General features: G+C 39.6%; 1 protein-coding gene across 3 annotated transcripts in view; it reads left to right on the top strand.

The window, feature by feature from the left end:
- syt14a (synaptotagmin XIVa) overlaps positions 1–19,667 on the top strand; it is a 201,603-nt gene extending 181,936 nt beyond the window's left edge. For all 3 annotated transcript variants that reach the window (XM_071380789.1, XM_071380790.1, XM_071380792.1), the window contains one exon: positions 10,272–19,667. In XM_071380789.1, the coding sequence (XP_071236890.1) occupies positions 10,272–10,585 (314 nt within the window). In that variant the 3' untranslated portion in view covers positions 10,586–19,667. The remainder of the gene's footprint in view (positions 1–10,271) is intronic.
- The last annotated feature ends 641 nt before the right edge of the window (positions 19,668–20,308 follow it).

The raw sequence follows: 20,308 nt of genomic DNA, 5'->3' as shown, positions 1-20,308 counted from the left end.
CGGGACCACGCAGCCGTCATACCGCTCAGGAAGGAGACGTGTTCTGTCTGCTAAAGATGAACGTACTTTGGTGCGAAAAGTGCAAATCCTTCCCAGAACAACAGCAAAGGACCTTGTGAAGATGCTGGAGGAAACAGGTACAAAAGTATCTATATCCACAGTAAAACGAGTCCTATGTCGACATAACCTGAAAGGCCGCTCAGCAAGGAAGAAGACACTGCTCCAAAACCGCCATAAAAAAGCCAGACTACTGTTTGCAACTGCATATTAGACAAATATCGTACTTTTTGGAGAAATGTCCTCTGGTCTGATGAAACAGAAATAGAACTGTTTTGGCCATAATGACCATCGTTATGTTTGGAGGAAAAAGGGGGAGGCTTGCCAGCCGAAGAACACCATCCCAACCGTGAAGCACGGGGGTGGCAGTATCATGTTGTGGGGGTGCTTTGCTGCAGGAGAGACTGGTGCACTTCCCAAAATAAATGGCATCATGAGTGAGGAAAATGATGTGGATATATTGAAGCAACAGTCAGGAAGTTAAAGCTTGGTCACAAATGTGTCTTCCAAATGGACAATGACCCCAAGCATACTTCCAAAGTTGTGGCAAAGTGGCTTATGGACAACAAAATCAAGGTACTGGATTGGCCATCACAAAGCCCTGACCTCAATCCTATAGAAAATTTGTGGGCAGAACTGAAAAAGCCTGTGCAAGCAAGGAGGCCTACACACCTGACTCAGTTACACCAGCTCTGTCAAGAGGAATGGGCCAAAATTCACCCAACTTATTGTGGGAAGCTTGTGGTAGGCTACCCGAAACATTTGACCCAAGTTTAACAATTTAAAGGCAATGCTACCAAATACTAATTGAGTGTATGTAAACTTCTGACCCACTGGGAATGTGATGAAAGAAATAAAAGCTGAAATAAATAATTCTCTCTACTATTATTCTGACATTTCACATTCTTCAAATAACGTGGTGATCTTAACTGTCCTAACACAGGGGATTTTTACAAGGATTAAATGTCAGGAATTGTGAAAAACTGAGTTTAAATGTATTTGGCTAAGGTGTATGTAAACTTCCGACTTCAACTGTATATATATATATATATATATAATGAAATAACTAAAATATTGTCATTGCATAAGTATTCAGCTCCCTGAGTCAATACATGTTAGAAACACCTTTGGCATCGATTACAGCTGTGAGTCCTCTTGGATAAGGCTATAGGACATTTGCACACCTGGATTGTAAAATATAATTTAAAAAACTATTCAAGCTCTGTCAAGATGTTGGGGATCATGGCTAGACAGCAATGCTCAAATCTTGCAACAGATTTTCCTAGGAAATTTAAGTCAAGACTTACTTTTCCACTCGGGAACATTCACAGTGTCCTTGGTAAGCAACTCCAGTGTAGATTTGGCCTTGTGTTGTAGGTTATTGTCCTGCTGAAAGGTTCCTCTAGTATTTTGACTGTGCTTAGCTCCATTACGTTCATTTTTATCCTAATAATCTCCCCCGGTGTTTGCCCATGTCAAGCGTACCCATACCGTGATGCATGCTTGAAAATAAGGAGGCAGTTATTCAGTGGGGTGTTTTGTTGGATTCGCCACAAACATAAGGCTTTGCATTTAGGCCAAAAAGTGTATACTTTAATGCCTTGTTGCATACAAGATGCATGTTTTGGAATATGTTTTTTGTGTATTTTTGTATTCTTCTTTTCACTCTCATTTAGTCACTAGAAGGTTATTGATCCATCCTCAGTTTTCTCCCATTACAGCCATTGAACTCTGTAGCTGTTTTCAAATCACCAATGGCCTCATGATAACATCCCTGAGCAGTTTAATTCCTGTTCTGAAGATCAGTTCAGAAGGACACTGTATCTTTTACGTGTCTGGGTGGTTTAATACATAATCCACATCATAATTATTAACTTGACCATGATTAAAGAGATATTCATTGTCTAATTTTGTTATTGTTACCCATCTACCAATCACTGCCTTTCTTTATGAGGCTTTCAAAAAGCTCCCTGGTCTTTGTAGTTAAATATGTGCTTGGTTTTAAATACCTGACTGAGGGACCTTACAGATGTATGTATGGGGACAGAGAAAGGTTTAGTCACTCAAAATCATGTCAACCCCTATTATTTCACACAGAGTGAGTCCATATAACTTATTATGTCATTTTGTTAAGCCAAACTTTACTACTGAACTAGGCTTGCCTAGACAAAGGGGCTGAATACTTATGCAACAACTATTTTCACTTTTGTATAAAAAAGAAATATATATACAGTACCAGTCAAAAGTTTGGAAACACCTACTCATTCCAGAGTTTTTCTTTATTTTTACTATGTTCTACATTGTAGAATAGTAGTGAAGACATATAACACATACAGAATCATGTAGTAACCAAGAAAGTGTTAAACAAATAAAAATATATTTGAGATTTGAGATCATTCAAAGTAGCCACCCTTTGCTTTGATGACAGCTTTGCACACTCTTGGCAATCTCTCAACCAGCTTCATGAGGTAGTCACCTGTAATGCATTTCAATTAACAGGTGGGCCTATAATTGTGGAATTTCTTTCCTTAATGCCTTTGAGCCAGTCAGTTGTGTTGTGACAAGGTAAGGGTGGTATACAGAAGATAGCCCTATTTGGTAAAAGACCTGGTCCATATAATGGCAAGAAAAAAGAGAAACAACAGTCCATCATTACTTTAAGACATAAAGGTCAGTCAAGCCGCAATATTTCAAGAACTTTTAAAGTTTCTTCAAGTGCAGTCGCAAAACCATCAAGTGCTATGATGTAACTGGCTCTCATGAGGACCACCACAGGAAAGAAAGATCAGAGTTACCTCTGCTGCAGAGGGCAAGTTCATTAGAATTACCATCCTCAGAAATTGCAGCCCAAATAAATAAATGTAACAGACACATCTCAACATCAACTGTTCAGAGAAGACTGCATGAATCAGGCCTTCATGGTCGAATTGCCGCAAAAAAAACACAACTAAAGGACACCAATAAAAATAAGAGACTTGCTTGGGCCAAGAAACACGAGCAATGGACATTAGACCGGTGGAAATCTGTCCTTTGGTCTGATGAGTCCAAATTTGAGATTTTTGGTTCCAACCACCGTGTCTTTGTGAGACGCAGAGTAGGTGAACGGATTATCTCCGCAAGTGTAGTTTCCACAGTGAAGCATGGAGGAGGTGTGATGGTGTGGGGGTGCTTTGCTGGTGACACCGTCTGTGATTTATTTTGAATTCAAGGCACACTTAGCCAGCATGGCTACCACAGAATTCTGCAGTGATACGTCATCCCATCTGGTTTGTGCTTTGTGGAACTATCATTTGTTTTTCAACAGGACAATGACCCAACACACCTCCAGGCTGTGTAAGGGCTATTTGACCAAGAAGAAGAGTGATGGAGTGCTGCATCAGATGACCTGTCCTCCACAATCACCCGACCTGAACCCAATTGAGATGATTTGGGATAAGTTGGACCGCAGAGTGAAGGAAAAGCATCCCACAAGTGCTCAGCATATGTGGGAACTCCTTCAAGATTGTTGGAAAAGCATTCCAGGTGAAGCTGGTTGAGAGAATGTCAAGAGTGTGCAAAGCTGTCATCAAGGCAAAGGGTGGCTACTTTGAAGAATCTCAAATATACAAAAATATTTTGATTTGTTTAACACTTTTTTGGTTACTACATGATTCCATATGTGTTATTTCATAGTTTTGATGTCTTCACTATTATTCTACAATGTAGAAAATAGTAAAAATAAAGAAAAACCCTTGAATGAGTAGGTGTCAACTTTTGACTGGTACTCTACATACATAAATGAATTTTTGCACACAAAAAAACCAGAAATACCTTATTTACATAAGTATTCAGACCCTTTACTCTGAGACTCGAAATTGAGCTCAGGTGCATCCTGTTTGCATTGATCATCTTTGAGATGATTTGGAAATGCACATACCTGTCTATATAAGGTCCACAGCTGACAGTGCATGTCAGAGCCATAACCAAGGGAATTGTCCTTAGAGCACCGAGACAGGATTGTGTCAAGGCACAGATCTGGGGAAGGGTAGCAAGACATTTCTGAAACATTGAAGGTCCCCAAGAAGACAGTGGCCTCCATCATTCTTAAATGGAAGAAGTTTGGAACCACCAAGACTCTACCTAGATCTGGCCCCTAGCCAAACTGAGCAATCGGGGGATAAGGGCCTTGGTCAGGGAGGTGACCAAGAACCCTATTGTCACTCTGACAGAGCTCCAGAGTTCCTCTGTAGAGATGGTAGAACCTTCCAATAGGAAAACCATCCCTGCAGCACTCCACCAATCAGGACTTTATGGTAGTGGCCAGACTGAAGCCACTCCTCAGTAAAAGGCACATGACAGCCTGCTTGGAGTTTGCCAAAAAGGCACCTAAAGGACTCAGACCATGAGAAACAAGATTCTCTGGTTTGATGAAACCAAGATTGAAGTCTTTGCCCTGAATGCCAAGTGTCACGTCTGGAGGAAACCTGGCACCATCCCTAATGTGTTTTTCAGCGGCAGGGACTGGGAGACTGGTCAGGATTGAGGAAAAGATGAACGGAGTAAATTACAGAGAGATTCTTGATGGAAAACCTGCTCCAGAGCCCTCAAGACCTCAGACTGGGGTGAAGGTTCACCTTCCAACAGGAAAACGACCCTAAGCACACAGCCAAGACAACGCATGAGTGGCTTCGGGACAAATCTGACTGTCCTTGAGTGACCTGATCGAACATCTCTGGAGAGACCTGAAAATAGCTGTGCAATGACGCTCCCCATCCAACCTGACAGAGCTTGAGAGGATCTGCAGTGAAGAATGGGAAAAACTCCCCAAATACAGGTGTGCCAAGCTTGTAGCTTCATATCCAAGAAGACTCTTGGCTATAATCGCTGCCAAAGGTGCTTCAACAAAGTACTGATTAAAGTGTCTGAATTCTTACGTAAATATAAAAACCTGTTTTTGCTTTGTCATTGGGGTATTGTGTGTAGATTGATGAAGAATAAAGCAATATAATCCATAATCCATAAGGCTGTAACGCAACAAAATGTGGAAAAAGTAAAGGGGTATGAATACTTTCCGAATGCGATGTACGTCTGTTCTATGAAACTAAATAAATACTGCTCTCTGACGCACAAAACTTATTTGCTTGATTCATGATAGTGACAAAGCAAGGAATGTGAACTTCAAAACATTATGTCGTTTTTATTGGAATTTGCAGCTGTTGTTGGTAAGTAATGAATCTGCTAGATTTAGTGCACTAATGGTACATGGTTTATAGGGACCTATATTAAATATCTTATGAATTATCGTATGAATCATTATTCAATATTTTAAACGTTGTTTATAAATGTGTGAATAACTACGTTACTAACATTTACAAATGTGGGAGTAATGATTCATAAATGAGGAATAAATTATTTACTAATCCATTATAAATGCTTTATTACGTGGAGTTATTATAAAGTGCTACCGAACATTGCTTATTCAAAGCTTTGAACACTATATGTATCAGTGTGTGTGTGTGTGTGTGTGTGTGTGTCTTTTTCACTTACTCCCCATTCCTGATTATTCTCATGTATGTATTTCCCCGTCCAGCCCTGAGCCTTGCTCCCTGCTTTTTTTCATTGTATGTGGGGTTGTGGGAATCATGATAGCTTGCTTCTCCATATTAGGAGTAATTCAGGACAACTTTTTTCTTGTGGTGACTTGTGTGGTATCATAATGGGATATGCTAGTGAGTGCTGGTGCCATTCAACAACCAATGCAGTCTTTTGGCACATTTTCTACAGTGAGGTCCGGAGTTATTGACAGCCTTGATAAAGATGAGCCATAATCACAGTATAAAATAAATATTTAAAGTACAGAGCTATATTGTATGCTCCAAAAATTGGGAAATTATATTATTTTATACTAATATAATTACTCAGAGTAAAATATTTTGTTTAAATAAGATTTTATTGTAAGATAAGACACTTCGACATTAATGTGGATGCTACCATGCTTACAGATAATACTGAATTAACTGTGAATAATGATGAGTATGGATCGAAGATCATACCCCCAAGACATGCTAACCACTCACCATTACCAATAACAGAGGAGGTTAACATGTCTTGGGGGTATTTTTTAATTAAAAAAATTATTTCACCTTTATTTAACCGGGTAGGCTAGTTGAGAACAAGTTCTCATTTACAACTGCGACCTGGCCAAGATAAAGCAAAGCAGTGTGACACAGACAACAACACAGAGTTACACATGGAATAAACAATAAACAAGCCAATAACACAATAAACAAGTCAATGACACAGTAGAAAAAAATAAAGTCTATATACAGTGTGTGCAAAAGGCATGAGGAGGTTGGCAATAAATAGGCCATAGGAGCGAATAATTACAATTTAGCAGATTAGCACTGGAGTGATAAATGAGCATGTGCAAGTAGAGATACTGGTGTGCAAAAGAGTAGAAAAGTAAATAAAAACAATATGGGGATGAGGTAGGTAGATTGGGTGGGCTATTTACAGATGGACTATGTACAGCTGCATCGATCGGTTAGCTGCTCAGATAAATGATGTTTAAAGTTGGTGAGGGAAATAAAAGTCTCCAACTTCAGCAATTTTTGCAATTTGTTCCAGTCACTGGCAGCAGAGAACTGGAAGGAAAGGCGGCCAAATGAGGTGTTGGCTTTGGGGATGATCAGTGAGATATACCTGCTGGAACGTGTGCTACGGGTGGGTGTTGTTATCGTGACCAGTGAACTGAGATAAGGCGGAGCTTTACCTAGCATAGACTTATAGATGACCTGGAGCCAGTGGGTCTGGCGACGAATATGTAGCGAGGGCCAGCCGACTAGAGCATACAGGTCGCAGTGGTGGGTGGTATAAGGTGATTTGGTAACAAAACGGATGGCACTGTGATAGACTGCATCCAGTTTGCTGAGTTTGGAAGCTATTTTGTAGATGACATCGCCGAAGTCGATGATCGGTAGGATAGTCAGTTTTACTAGGGTAAGTTTGGCGGCGTGAGTGAAGGAGGCTTTGTTGTGAAATAGAAAGCCGATTCTAGATTTGATTTTGGATTGGAGATGTTTAATATGAGTCTGGAAGGAGAGTTTACAGTCTAACCAGACACTTAGGTATTTATAGTTGTCCACATACAGTATTCTAGGTCGGAACCGTCCAGGGTGGTGATGCTAGTCGGGCGGGCAGCTGCGGGCAGCGAACGGTTGAAAAGCATGCATTTGGTTTTACTAGCGTTTAAGAGCAGTTGGAGGCCACGGAAGGAGTGTTGTATGGCATTGAAGCTCGTTTGGAGGTTAGTTAGCACAGTGTCCAAGGAAGGGCCAGAAGTATACAGAATGGTGTCGTCTGCGTAGAGGTGGATCAGGGAATCGCCCGCAGCAAGAGCGACATCATTGATATATACAGAGAAAAGAGTCGGCCCGAGAATTGAACCCTGTGGTACCCCCATAGAGACTGCCAGAGGTCCGGACAACATGCCCTCCGATTTGACACACTGAACTCTGTCTGCAAAGTAGTTGGGGAACCAGGCGAGGCAGTCATTAGAAAAACCAAGGCTATTCAGTCTGCCGATAAGAATATGGTGATTGACAGAGTTGAAAGCCTTGGCCAGGTGGATGAAGACGGCTGCACAGTACTGTCTTTTATCGATGGCGGTTATGATATCGTTCAGTACCTTGAGCGTGGCTGAGGTGCACCCGTGACCGGTATGATCTTTGACCCTCTGTAAATATCTCACTCATCATTATTCACGATTCATTCAGGATTATTCGTAAACAGGGTAGCAGCCACATTAATGTAGAAGTGTCTTATCTTATTTACAATAAAAGTGATTCCAAGATGACACAATACATTATTTACATGTTTTGTAATTTAGCAGACGATCTTAACCAGAGTGACTTACAACAATGACCGCATACATTTTCATACTTTTTTTTGTACGATTATTATTATTGTTATCGTATTATTTACCATTCATATCTATTGGGCACAAAATAATCTGAAACACAACCACAACAAACTGCAATGCATCCAACAAAGTTTATAGTCACAAGCTTGATGTAGTCTAGGAAAATTGGACCAAATGCTAAGCTTTTGACTACTTATTTGTAATAATTTTTAGGGGGGTCAATAATTTAGCCCCCAACCTTTTTTGAGAAAAAAAGTATTACTTGTTAAACAAAATCTGTGTCTCTGAGCAATTGTATTAGTATAAAATGATATATACTGAACAAAAACCTGAACGCAACACGCTACAATTTCAAAGATGGATGGAACACTCTGTTCAAAATGTTGACATCAGCAAATTGATCGCCAACATGACACTATACATGTGATCTGCAGTTGTGAGGCCTGTTGGGCGCATACTGCCAAATTATCTAAAATGATGTTGGAGGCGGTTTATGGTAGAGAAATGAACAGAAAATTCACTGGCAACAGCTCTGGTGGACATTCCTGCAGTCAGCGCGCCAATTGCACACTCCCTCAGAACTGTGACATTGTGTTGTGTGACAAAACTGCACATTTTAGAGTGGCCTTTCATTGTCCTTTTATTTAAGATGGCACCTCTAATGATCATGCTGTTTAAGCAGGTTCTTGATATGTCACACCTGTCAGGTGGATGGATTATCTTGGCAATGGAGAAATGCTCACTAACAGGGATGTACACAAATTTGTGCTCAACATTTGAGAGAAATAAGCTTTTTGTGCGTATGGAACATTTCTGGGATCTTTTATTTCAGCTATTGAAACATGGGACCAACACATTACTTGGTGCATTTATATTTTTGTACATTGTAATTTCCCAATTTTTTGTAGCATACAATATAGCTCAGTATTTGAACTATTTATTTTATACAGTCATTATTGCTTATCTTTAAAGGTGTCAAAGGTGTCAATTTGGGAAGCCACTGTACTTCATAACGATTGTCTATCTCTCCATACAATTTAGTTTTATTATAGTATTGTAACGTTATATTTTACAATATGTTGCGAACAGCCATTTTAATTCAGGAGATTTGCGTAAATGTTTTCCCAGTGAAGTTAAAGCTTCTGAAAATCTATTGACAATAAAACAATAAAATACTTCATCAGTCAACCAAAAGTATTTGTAATTGCTCTATTACATTAATTTGTTGCTACAGTATATCGCTCTTCACATGGGAATTTATTTGTGCGGTCAGCAGGTGTTCTGGGGAGTTTTTGTCTTCTGAATATTGACTAAATTCAGATGTGATTGACTTTACAGAAATAGTAACATCTGACTACACTGACAAAACTAAAAGCTGTGAAGTCAGAATCAGGCCATGAATTATGCTTTGAATTTGTATGCAAAGTTGTGAGTGCACAGGTAGTTGAAGATGGAAATGGCACATTAATCAGCTGTCACCACCCCTCTCATTCATTGACAATGGTAGAAGAACTTCTCCACCACGACTGGCCTCTTAAGACACCAACAGTTCTACAGTTTAAGCCATTCTACAGCAAGCTAAAATAAAAGGAAGTCTATTTTGGTAGTGTCAAAGAGCTCAAGAGATCCCCTGAATTCAAGGCAAAGAGCTACAGTATAGGCCTTCAAAAGCAGATGGCACTGATCGTTATAAAAGCCCTGTCAATTCATGCCTTACCCACTCATTCACAGCAGTAGAAATATGGAACATTATGGAAGATGGTTATGGCCTAAAGGCAAAACATGATCAAGGCCTTTGTGATTGCTATGCTTGCCGCTGTTTCTTCCTATTTGGTTTGCAGCCTTGGATGTCGTCAGTTGTTGTCTCAGGTTTTTTTTTGCCTGTAGATAAAATACTAAATAAAGTAAGTAATGAATATTCACTTTCTAATAGTTGGAGTTGAATCTCTACATTGTTTTTCTGGGAGGTAATTGAATAAGGAATGATCTAGGAATAACGTTAGTGATATGATTTAATAAAAATGTTATGCTTCCACAATTGCTTTGCCATGGGGTATGTTCAGTTTTGCATGTTGCCGTGCTGTAGCTTATCCATTTATTGTATTATTTATGTCACCCCCCCCCCCCCATTTTTCATATTTGTCACACCTCAAGAAATCTAACTCATTAATTTGAATAAAAAATGATGTAATGCTAGCATTTCCTAAAATTAACACAATTGTTATTTTTGGACTATAAGCTGTATCTCAGCATTTGAGATATATAATTGTTTTGTTTCTAGTCCTTAATCATTCTCCCCATTTCTTCCTCTTAGATACATATGTCAAGCTGACCTTATTGAACTCAATGGGCCAGGAGATGTCCAAGTGTAAGACGTCGATCTGTCATGGCCAGCCCAACCCTACATACAAGGAGACGTTTGTCTTCCAGGTTGCCCTCTTCCAGCTGTCAGACGTGACGCTCATCCTCTCCGTGTACAACAAGCGCAGCATGAAGCGCAAGGAGATGATCGGTTGGATCTCGCTAGGCCTCAACAGCTCTGGAGAGGAGGAACTCACTCACTGGACCCAGATGAAAGAGTCCAAAGGACAGCAGGTCTGCCGGTGGCACAGTCTGTTGGAATCATAGACCGACAGAATACAGGAGGAAGCAAAGGTGGCTGAGAAGAAGGAAGAGAGGGATGGGGAACAGGGGCAGGGCTAAGCCCATAGGTGTCTCTGCTCAGGTGAAACATTCTTTATGTGGACTGGGTTGATGGGTTGGGCATGGTGGGTGGTGTTATGTGGTCTAGGCTATGGCAAATGACTTGACAGTGTTACTTAATATGCCAGATTTCTTTAAATCGTCTTTGATTAGGATGAACACTTGTCAAAGCTGATACGAAATTCCCTGCAGAGTCCTAGCATCTTGTCATGGTTGCAACACATTTACAATTTGACACACTTGGGACACATTGGGTGACATTTTTACAGTGCAAAATCTGTGCTGTAATTGAAAGAGACCATATTACTTCAAGTGCTTACTGCTCCATCTATTGTTTCCACATGTATTTGGGAAGCAAAGATAGATACAGTATGTATTCGCATATCTGCACTGTTTAATGCTAAACCTGGATGAGTCATCGATTCTCTCACGTAGTTGTACAATGAGAGGAATATGAATACATTCTGTTTTGACAATAGCAGTGCTCTTTCGTACTTACAGTGCATTCGGAAAGTATTCAGACCCATTGACTTTTTTCACATTTTGTTACATTACAACCTTATTCTAAAATGTATTAAATTTATAAAAAATCCTCATCAATCTATATACAATATTCCATAATGACAAAGCAAAAACAGGTTTTTAGAAATATTTGCAAATGTATTAAAAATAAAAAACAGAAATAACTACAACTTGATTGGAGTCCTCCTGTGGTAAATTCAATTGATTGGACATGATTTGGAAAGGCACACACCTGTCTATATAGGTCTCACAGTTGACAGTGCATGTCAGAGCAAAAACAAAGCCATAAGGTCCAAGGAATTCCGAGACAGGATTGTGTCGAGGCACAGATCTGGGGAAGGCTAACAAAAAATGTCTGCTGCATTGAAGGTCCCCAAGAACACAGTGGCAACCATCGTTCTTAAATGGAAGAAGTTTGGAACCACCAAGACTCTTCCTAGAGTTGGCCGCCCGGCCAAACTGAGCAATTGGTCAGGGAGGTGACCAAGAACCCGATGGTCACTCTGACAGAGCTCCAAAGTTCCTCTGTGGAGATGGGAGAACCTTCTAGAAGGACAACCATCTCTGCAGTACTCCACCAATCAGGCCTTTATGGTAGAGTGGCCAGACAGAAGCCACTCCTCAGTAAAAAGGCACAATGGAGTTTGCCAAAAGACACCTAAAGACTCTCAGATCATGAGAAACAAGATTCTTTGGTCTGATGAAACCAAGACTGAACTCTTTGGCTTGAATGCCAAGCTGCACGTCTGGAGGAAACCTGGCACCATCCATAAGGTGAAGCGTGGTGACAGCATCATGCTGTGGGGATGTTTTTCCAGTGGCAGTGAGTGGGAGACTAGTCAGGATCGAGGGAAAGATGAACGGAGCAAAGTACAGAGAGATCCTTGATGAAAACCTGCCCCAGAGCACTCAGGACCTCAGACTGGGGTGAATGTTCACCTTCCAACAGGACAACAACCCAAAGCACACAGCCAAGAAAATGCAGGAGTGGCTTCAAGTCTCTGAATGTCCTTGAGTGGCCCAGCCACTCAGGAGTCTGGACTTGAACCAGATCAAACATCTCTGGAGAGATCTGAAAAAAACTGTGCAGCGTCGCTCCCCATATACCCTGACAGAGCATGAGAGGATCTGCACAGAATAATTGGAGAAACTCCCCAAATACAGGTGTGCCAAGCTTTTAGTGTCATACCCAAGAAGACTCTAAGCTGCGTTCGCTGCCAAAGGTGCTTCAACAAATTACTGAGTCTAAATACTTATGTAAATGTGATATTTCAGTTTTGTATTTTTTATACATTTGGAAACATTTCGAAAGACCTCTTTTTGCTTTGTCATTATGGGGTATTGTGTGTAGACAGTAAAAACATCAATTGAATCAATTTTAGAGTAAGGCTGTAACGTAACAAAATGTGGAAAAAGTCTAGTGGTCTGAAAACATTCCCGAATGCCCTGTAAAAAGGGAATTGTGTGTTTTGAGTTGTGAGCTTGCATTCTGACATCAAAAACAGATCTTGAATTGTGGTGGCATTTGCAACCATGAAAACCCTTTAAAATTGCAAATAGTTGCACATCATACATGTTTTTTTATATTGAACTCTTTATCAATCATCAAATATAATGCAAGTCCTTTATATTGCAGAACTTTATGTTTATGCATTGTTTATAGTACATAGGGCAAGCAAATTGGCTTCTCCCAGCAGTGACCTGGTAGAGTTGTAGTGACATGTTTTGGGGATTTAGAGATAGCGATCAATTATTACTCTAGGACGTAAACAAAATTATTTAACATATTGTATAGATAAATAAAAACAAGGAGGCTATTAAAATACCTTTATTATTATGAATAACAAATACAGTGTGTCCCTAAGTGTATGCCATTGGTGTTATTCCTTGAAAATCGATCATTACAAAGATATACAAGGACTTTGAGCATTCCCTGCTAATCACAACCTTCTAGTATGTCTAAATACAAAGTTCCATTGGTGTTACTCAATTTAAATGAAAGTAACTTACATTGTAAGTTAAATTTAATCATATCACTTTAGTAAATTGTCCCAATGTATTCATAATTAGTCAATATTATTTAAAGTAATTAAGCTGCCAAATTAGTTGATTTAGAATGTGAAGATGTACCAGAATGCATAAAAAATGAAGTATATTTTCTTTCACAATGCCATGCCCAAATGCCACCAGAATTCATGAATGGCCCAGATACAGAGAACTAGTTTGTCTAGTTTCAAGTTTTAATGTCACATGCACATGCAAGTTCTAACCCCAACAATGCAGTAATCAATAACAATGTAATACAAAAAATAACAAGCACACGAGTAAAATAACAAATAAGAAGAACACGATAAAGCAACATGCAGGATATTGTCGGGAACTGGAACATGCTGTTTGTCATGTCGATTTAGAGCATCCCAAACATGCTCAATGTCTGGTGAGTATGCAAGCCATGAAAGAACTGGGACATTTTCAGCTCCCAGGAATTGTGTACAGATCCTTGTGACATGGGGTGTTGCATTATCATGCTGAAACATGATGGCGTGATGGTGGCAAATGAATGGCACAACAATGGGCCCCTGGATCTCGGCACGGTATCTCTGTACATTCAAATTGCCATCGATAAAATTCAATTGTGGTCGTTGTCCGTAGCTTATGCCTGGTCATACCATAACCCCACCGCCACCATGGAACACTCTGTTCACAACATTGATATCAGCAAGCTGCTAGCAGACATGGCGCCATACACATGGTCTGCGGTTGTGAAGCCGGTTTGACATACTACCAAATTCTCTAAAACAACGTTTCAGGTGGCATATGGTAGAGAAATGAACATCAAATTCTCTGGCAACTGCTCTGGTGGATATTCCTGCACTCAGCATGCCAATTGCAAACTCCCTCAAAATTGAGACACTTATGGCATTGTGTTGTGTGACAAAACTGCACATTTTAAAGTGGCCTTTTATTTCCCTATGTAATGATCATGCTGTTTAATCAGCTTCTTGATATGCCACACCTGTCAGGTGGATGGATTATCTTGGCAAAGGATAAATGCTTACTAACAGGGATGTAAACAAATGTGTGCACACAATTTGAGAGAAATAAGCTTTTTGTGTGTATTTAACGTTTCTGGGATCTTTGATTTGAGCTCATGAAACGTGGGACCAACTATACACAGGTTCACTTTGAGTCAAGAACAGGTTCACTTTGAGTCACTGAGTCAAGAACAACATACAGCTGGCTAATTCTCTGCAAGTGTGGCAACTTGTTTAGAAAAACTGCATGATGTCTGATGATTTTTGACTAGCGCTTGCCTAGTCCCTTTTCCAGAGTGAAATATCTGATCCAAATATGCCTATATAAACATGTTTATAAATAGGATAACAGACTAAAACCGGTACAGATACAACAGCCAACATAATGAGAGGCGAGATTAGAAAAACTAGCCTGTTTTAAAATGTTGTGTTGTAGAACAGCAGACTAAAGATGGGGCATTCAGGTAAAAAAATACAAGAGACGCGGTTAAGACCGTTTCCACGGTAACGTTCCCTCTTTACAATGACGTAAAAAAAGTGTGAAACAAAATTGCCATTTGTTGTAGCAAGGTGCTGTAACAAACGAGTATCATGATATACATGACCAGAAACAGGGCCCACTTTGAGACTAGGCTAACTGATTGCAGCAAAATAGCTAGCTAGCTGTCTGCTTGGCTAACTAGCTAGCTGCTTGGCTAAACACATAACTTCAGCACACTGTTCTCTGATTGGCTAAAAAGACCCGTCTCATCTCAAGTCTTTAGCCACGGTTTGACATGTTGAATCTTGGAAACTCCAGAAGCGGACTTGAGATGTTCTAAAACTAGACTGCTCAGATCAAGAAAACATTGTTTTAAAACAGCATAAAACCGTCTCGTCTAAGCTGTTGTACCTGTACCGGGCTTAACAATGGTAAAAGAGGAAACTGTCTTGATGAGTGAATGGTCTAAGCCAGGGCTCCCCAACCCTGTTCCTGGAGAACTACCCTCTTGTAGGTTTTCAATCCAACCCCAGTTGTAACTAACCTGATTCAGATTATCAACCAGTTAGTTATTAGAATCAGGGTTGGAGCGAAAACCTGCAGGACCTTAGCTCTCCAGGAACAGGGTTGGAGAACCTTGCTCTAAGCTAAGTGACTGTACTCTCACATACCAATCTGACTGGTTGGTCTAAACTTTTAAGCATTGCTTGTTTCTCACAATGACATTACTGGCCTAATGTAAGTGGGGAGTTAGAGTTAGAAAGGTGGGATGTTTTGATCCAGATTTAATTGCACATGTACTCTCCACACATGTCCTAATTGGAAGTGCTTGGAGAATAGCACTCCTGATGTGTGTTGTCACATTACCAAGAAAGTGACACCGTGAGTGCACAATATTAGTAGGAGATATTTGAGCTTCTACTTTTATAACAATAGCAAATTGGAGTTGTGAAGAATTGTTGGTGGTCAATCAAGCAGGTGCAAGTAACACACGTGCCCTTCAACTAAGCAAGTTCTTCACCAACCGAGTGAATTCTGAGCCTTCGTTTAACGATGACGGATAGGGATCTTCAGCAGCCTTATCTAATGATAAGTGTCACTCGGTTCTTTGTACCTGCATTCAGGTTGCTTCAACGTTTGCTACGTTGCGTGACGGATTGTACTGAACGACATGTTTTCCTAGAATGGTGTGCACTGTTCTTCAACAGTTTTCGAGGTACGTTTGCTCCCGTTTGGTGGGTGTGGCGAGGTGTGGCCTGATCACTATGGGTGTGACCAGTGCCTGGCACAGCTGTCTAAGTCACTGCATCGCAGTGTTGAGGCGCCACTACACCCTGTGGGTTGATCCCAGGCTGTGCCACAGCCGGCCGTGACCGGGAGCCCCATAGTGCCCGCACAATTGGGTCAGCGTCGTCTGGGTTAGGGGAGGCTTTGGCCAGAGGGATTTCTTTAGCTCATTGCACTCTTGCAACTCCTTGTTGCGGGCTTTGCGCCTGCAAGCTGACTTCGGTTGTCAGTTGAGCAATGTTTCCTCCAACACATAGGTGAGGCTGGCTTACTGGTTAAGGCTGGCTTACTGGTTAAGACAGCAGTGTTTTAAGAAGCAGCACTTGGCGGGTCATGTTTCGGAGTATGCATGACTCGACCTTCACCTCTACCGAGCTCGTTGAGGAGTTGCAGCGATGAGACAAGATCGTAACTACCAGTTGGATATCATGAAAAAGGGGGTCAAATTACAATAAAAATAAAAATATGGGTGTGACCATTTGACATCACAAACCTACATAAAGTAATCACCCTCTGGGCCACCATAATCTCAACGCTTTTCAACTGGTTGTTCAGTACCGTTTCAGTTGAATTCAACATTGCACACCGTTGTCTGTCTAATATAGCGTTGTCTGTTATTTATTATTTATCTTTTCCCTGACCCCTGGTGCTGTGGTGGCACAACAAGAATCCCATTCACTTGCCGTACACTCTAGGTTTCTCCTTTCTCCTAAAGCGCACAGTTGTTTACTACTTCTGACAAATATAAAAGCATTCGATTGGTGGAGACATGGGCTAGTGGGAGTTTCCACCATATGTCTTATACGAGTCATTTCCTTTCAAATCATTGAAGGGAAGTGAGCAAGTGCACACTTTGGGAGGAGAGATAATTGGGCCATAGCTCTTGTTCTACCCGTTATTGATCCCCCTGTTAGTGTAGGATCCATTCAAAGGCCAATGGAGTCCAGTGAGCTTTCTTGTAGGGGTAAAGGACAAATGGAGCACATACACAATCAATCACGCAACGTTACAGTGCCATAATTTGCAAAAAGCATATAACTCAAAGGAAAAGTAAAACTTAGTAAAGGAGACAAAAGAAACTACCGGTCACTCCGGACAGAATTAAATCATTGTGCATTACATTTCAAAGTGCACAACTAGTATGGCTGGTACGTGGTTGTTGCTTTTTCTGTGGAGTATCACAATTCCTCTATATGTTCCACTACTTAACTGTTCTATTTGACTATAGCAAAGATACGTCTCACTTCTTGATTGTTACATCCTGTATACAATAAATGTAAAAAAAATAAAATAAAAAAAATGGATCTATTTTTGTATTGATAGTGGGAAATAGCTCTGTGAGAAGTTGTTTTTAGTCACATACGTTGTTCAAACAATTTAGTTGATTTATTTCTTTATATATGGATAAATAATTTAAACAGTTGAACAGTAGAGCAAAGCAACACACTTTTCTTGTTTTTGTCAAAATAAGATGCGGTAGGGAATTGAATAATACAAATTAAAAACGAAACGTATGGGGGGGAATGTTGTCGCTAACTGTGATGTTGTCTCTAAGTGCTGTTGGCAGCATTACTTAGAGTAGCAATGTGTATTTCTTGTACAGTTCTTTAGCTAGTAACCCCCATCGCCCCCCCCAAAAAAGGATAAAGAAAGGAAAATATGTCAAGTCAACTTTTACAAGAAGTCCCACAGTACGCCAGCACATTAAATCTCTCTCTCTCTCTCTCTCGTTGTCAGGGGTGCATGGAAATGTCTTGGTCTGATCAAAGCGAAGCTATTCAATCAGAGGTGTAGGCTTCTTGTCCAGAATAAGACAAAAGAGAGTGAAAGTGTCAATCATCCAGTGGCGGTCTCTCAAGACGTCAATATTTCTTATGAGGTAACACCCCAATCCTATTGCCATTTTTAACACATTATATGTACACACTTGCACAGTTACTACTGGTATTTGCCTATTTACTGTGTGTAAACAGTGTCCTGATATATGTAGGATTTGATCAAATTTCGGTAATGCAGTTCAAGAAGGCTTTTACTTCGATTAGTAAAAAAATACCAGCACTGAAATCCCATGGCACATTTTGTTATTACAATGTACCCTTGCATGAGAAACATCGATGATACACATTTCAAACCTTTCATGTACATTTTGTAATTGTGAGACAAGTTCTAGTGTCAGCAAATTTTGTGAGACACTGACAGACATTTCGAATGATAACACCATTGACCTAAATGTTTTGTTACCAAAGAAACAGCTACTAAGAAGACATCTGCTTGTGTCATGTTATGACGGAATTCACAGATTTTCACCAGCATTACAACAGATAAATCTGAATTAGCCTGCGGGGTCTTGCACTCAACAACCCGCCTGTGTGTAACGCAATGCGAATGCATTTATAGGTATTTAAAGTATACATGCTGCCATAGTGAGCCATAAACTGTGATAAAAGCGTATATAACGTTTTTAGAATGCAGAATGTAATTCTTTCTGAATATATTGATGGCCTATGTTTTTATAAAAGGTGTTATGAATGCTTATTGTCTTATAATTCACTTTGGAATTTGGGCTCATAATGCAGCATGGAGTGATATACTCTAAGTCACTATAAACAATTAATAATGCATTATGCAGTGGAGTAAAATACTCAAGTAAAAATACTTTAAACTACGACTTTAAGTAGTTTTTTGGGGTATCTGTACTTTACTTGATATATTTTTGACAACTATTACTTTAACTTCACTACATTCCTAAAGAAAATTATGTACTTTTTACTCCATACATTTTCCCTGACACCCAAAAGTACTCATTACATTTTGAAATCTTAGCAGGAAAGAAAATTGTCAAACTCACACACTTATCAAGAGAACATCCCTGGTTATCCCTACTGCCTCTGATCTGTCTGACTCACTAAACACACATGCTTTGTTTTTAAATGATGTTTGAGTGTTGGAGTGTGACCCTGGCTATCCGTAAATAAATAAAAACAAGACAATTGTGCCGTCTGGTTTGCTTAATATAAGGAATTATATTATTCATACTTTTACTTTTGATACTTAAGTATATTTTAGCAGCTACATTTACTTTTGATACTTAAGTATATTTAAAACCAAATACTTTTAGACTTTTACTCAAGTAGTGTTTTACAGGGTGACTTTCACTTTTACTTGACTAATTTTCTATTAAGGTATCTTTACTTTTACGCAAGTATGATAAATGAGTACCTTTTCCACCATTGGCATTATGCACTGGTGGTGCATAGGAAGTGCCACAGCCGGTAGTTGATAGCACAAAGGACACAGCACAGTGACTCTGTATAATAGTGTGTCTGGAAAACATTTAGGTTTGGCACCCTTTTTTGTAAATCTTTCACACTACCATGGCTTGAAACGTAACATGTTTACAAGTATGTTATATGCTTTGCATTATTATTATTTTGTCAATTAGTTGATTTACATAGTAGTTTTATTCAGTTTTTGATTTGTTTTCTTGCTTTTTAAAAACTGCCTATACCACCGATTCGATCGGCTCTGTACATTTCTCTCTTGGGATTTACTACGACTTTGTGTCACTGTGTGTAAATGTACTTCTGTACTTACCTGTGTACTAGAGATCAGATTTGATTTGTAAGAATGTATTTTATGATTATTATTGATTAAAAAAGGATTTCTATGGCATCAAACACAACTACTTTGTGTCTTAGTGTTTAATTTTGTATATCCTTTCAGTCCATTCTTAAAACATTAACCAGGACATTAGTAGGCAGGGCAAACCCATTTTGGTGACTTCTGGTATATCATCAAAATAAATAAATCGCGGCATGTTTTTGGACTATTTCAGCAGTTTTTACCTGATTAAGTACAATACCATTGGAAATGAATGTTGAAAGTTCCATTTATATTCCTAAAACGTAAGTTGAAAATGATGCTGTCGCTACTTCCTGTTGATAAGACATATTGATAAATAGCAAGATGGGAGAGATGAGGTTGCACGTCCTGTTAAAACTAAGCGAAAAAAACACAGAGCTAAAAAAACACAGAATCTGGGAATACATCACTGGTTAGAGGACCATTTGTAGAGGACAGCGAGCTACATGTTGAAGTGTTATATTTGGATTAAAGTAGGTCGCTAACGCAGTAAGTATAATGCAACACTTTATTTGTTAATGACTTCCATCGATATCCCGCTGAAATCAATAGAACACGGGCAAACGTTTGGGGTGTAGCGCTGTTTAAACTACCACAATTCAAAGGCCACAAGGTAACTTGGAATAAACTATACATGGTTGGTTAGATGAGAACTTGTAGAATGCTTATATCTATATTTTG

The sequence above is a fragment of the Salvelinus alpinus genome, chromosome 33, assembly GCF_045679555.1.
Source record: "Salvelinus alpinus chromosome 33, SLU_Salpinus.1, whole genome shotgun sequence".
NCBI lineage: Eukaryota > Metazoa > Chordata > Actinopteri > Salmoniformes > Salmonidae > Salvelinus > Salvelinus alpinus.
The sequence above is the reverse complement of the archived record's forward strand: the minus strand, read 5'-3'. Positions and strand labels throughout refer to the sequence as shown.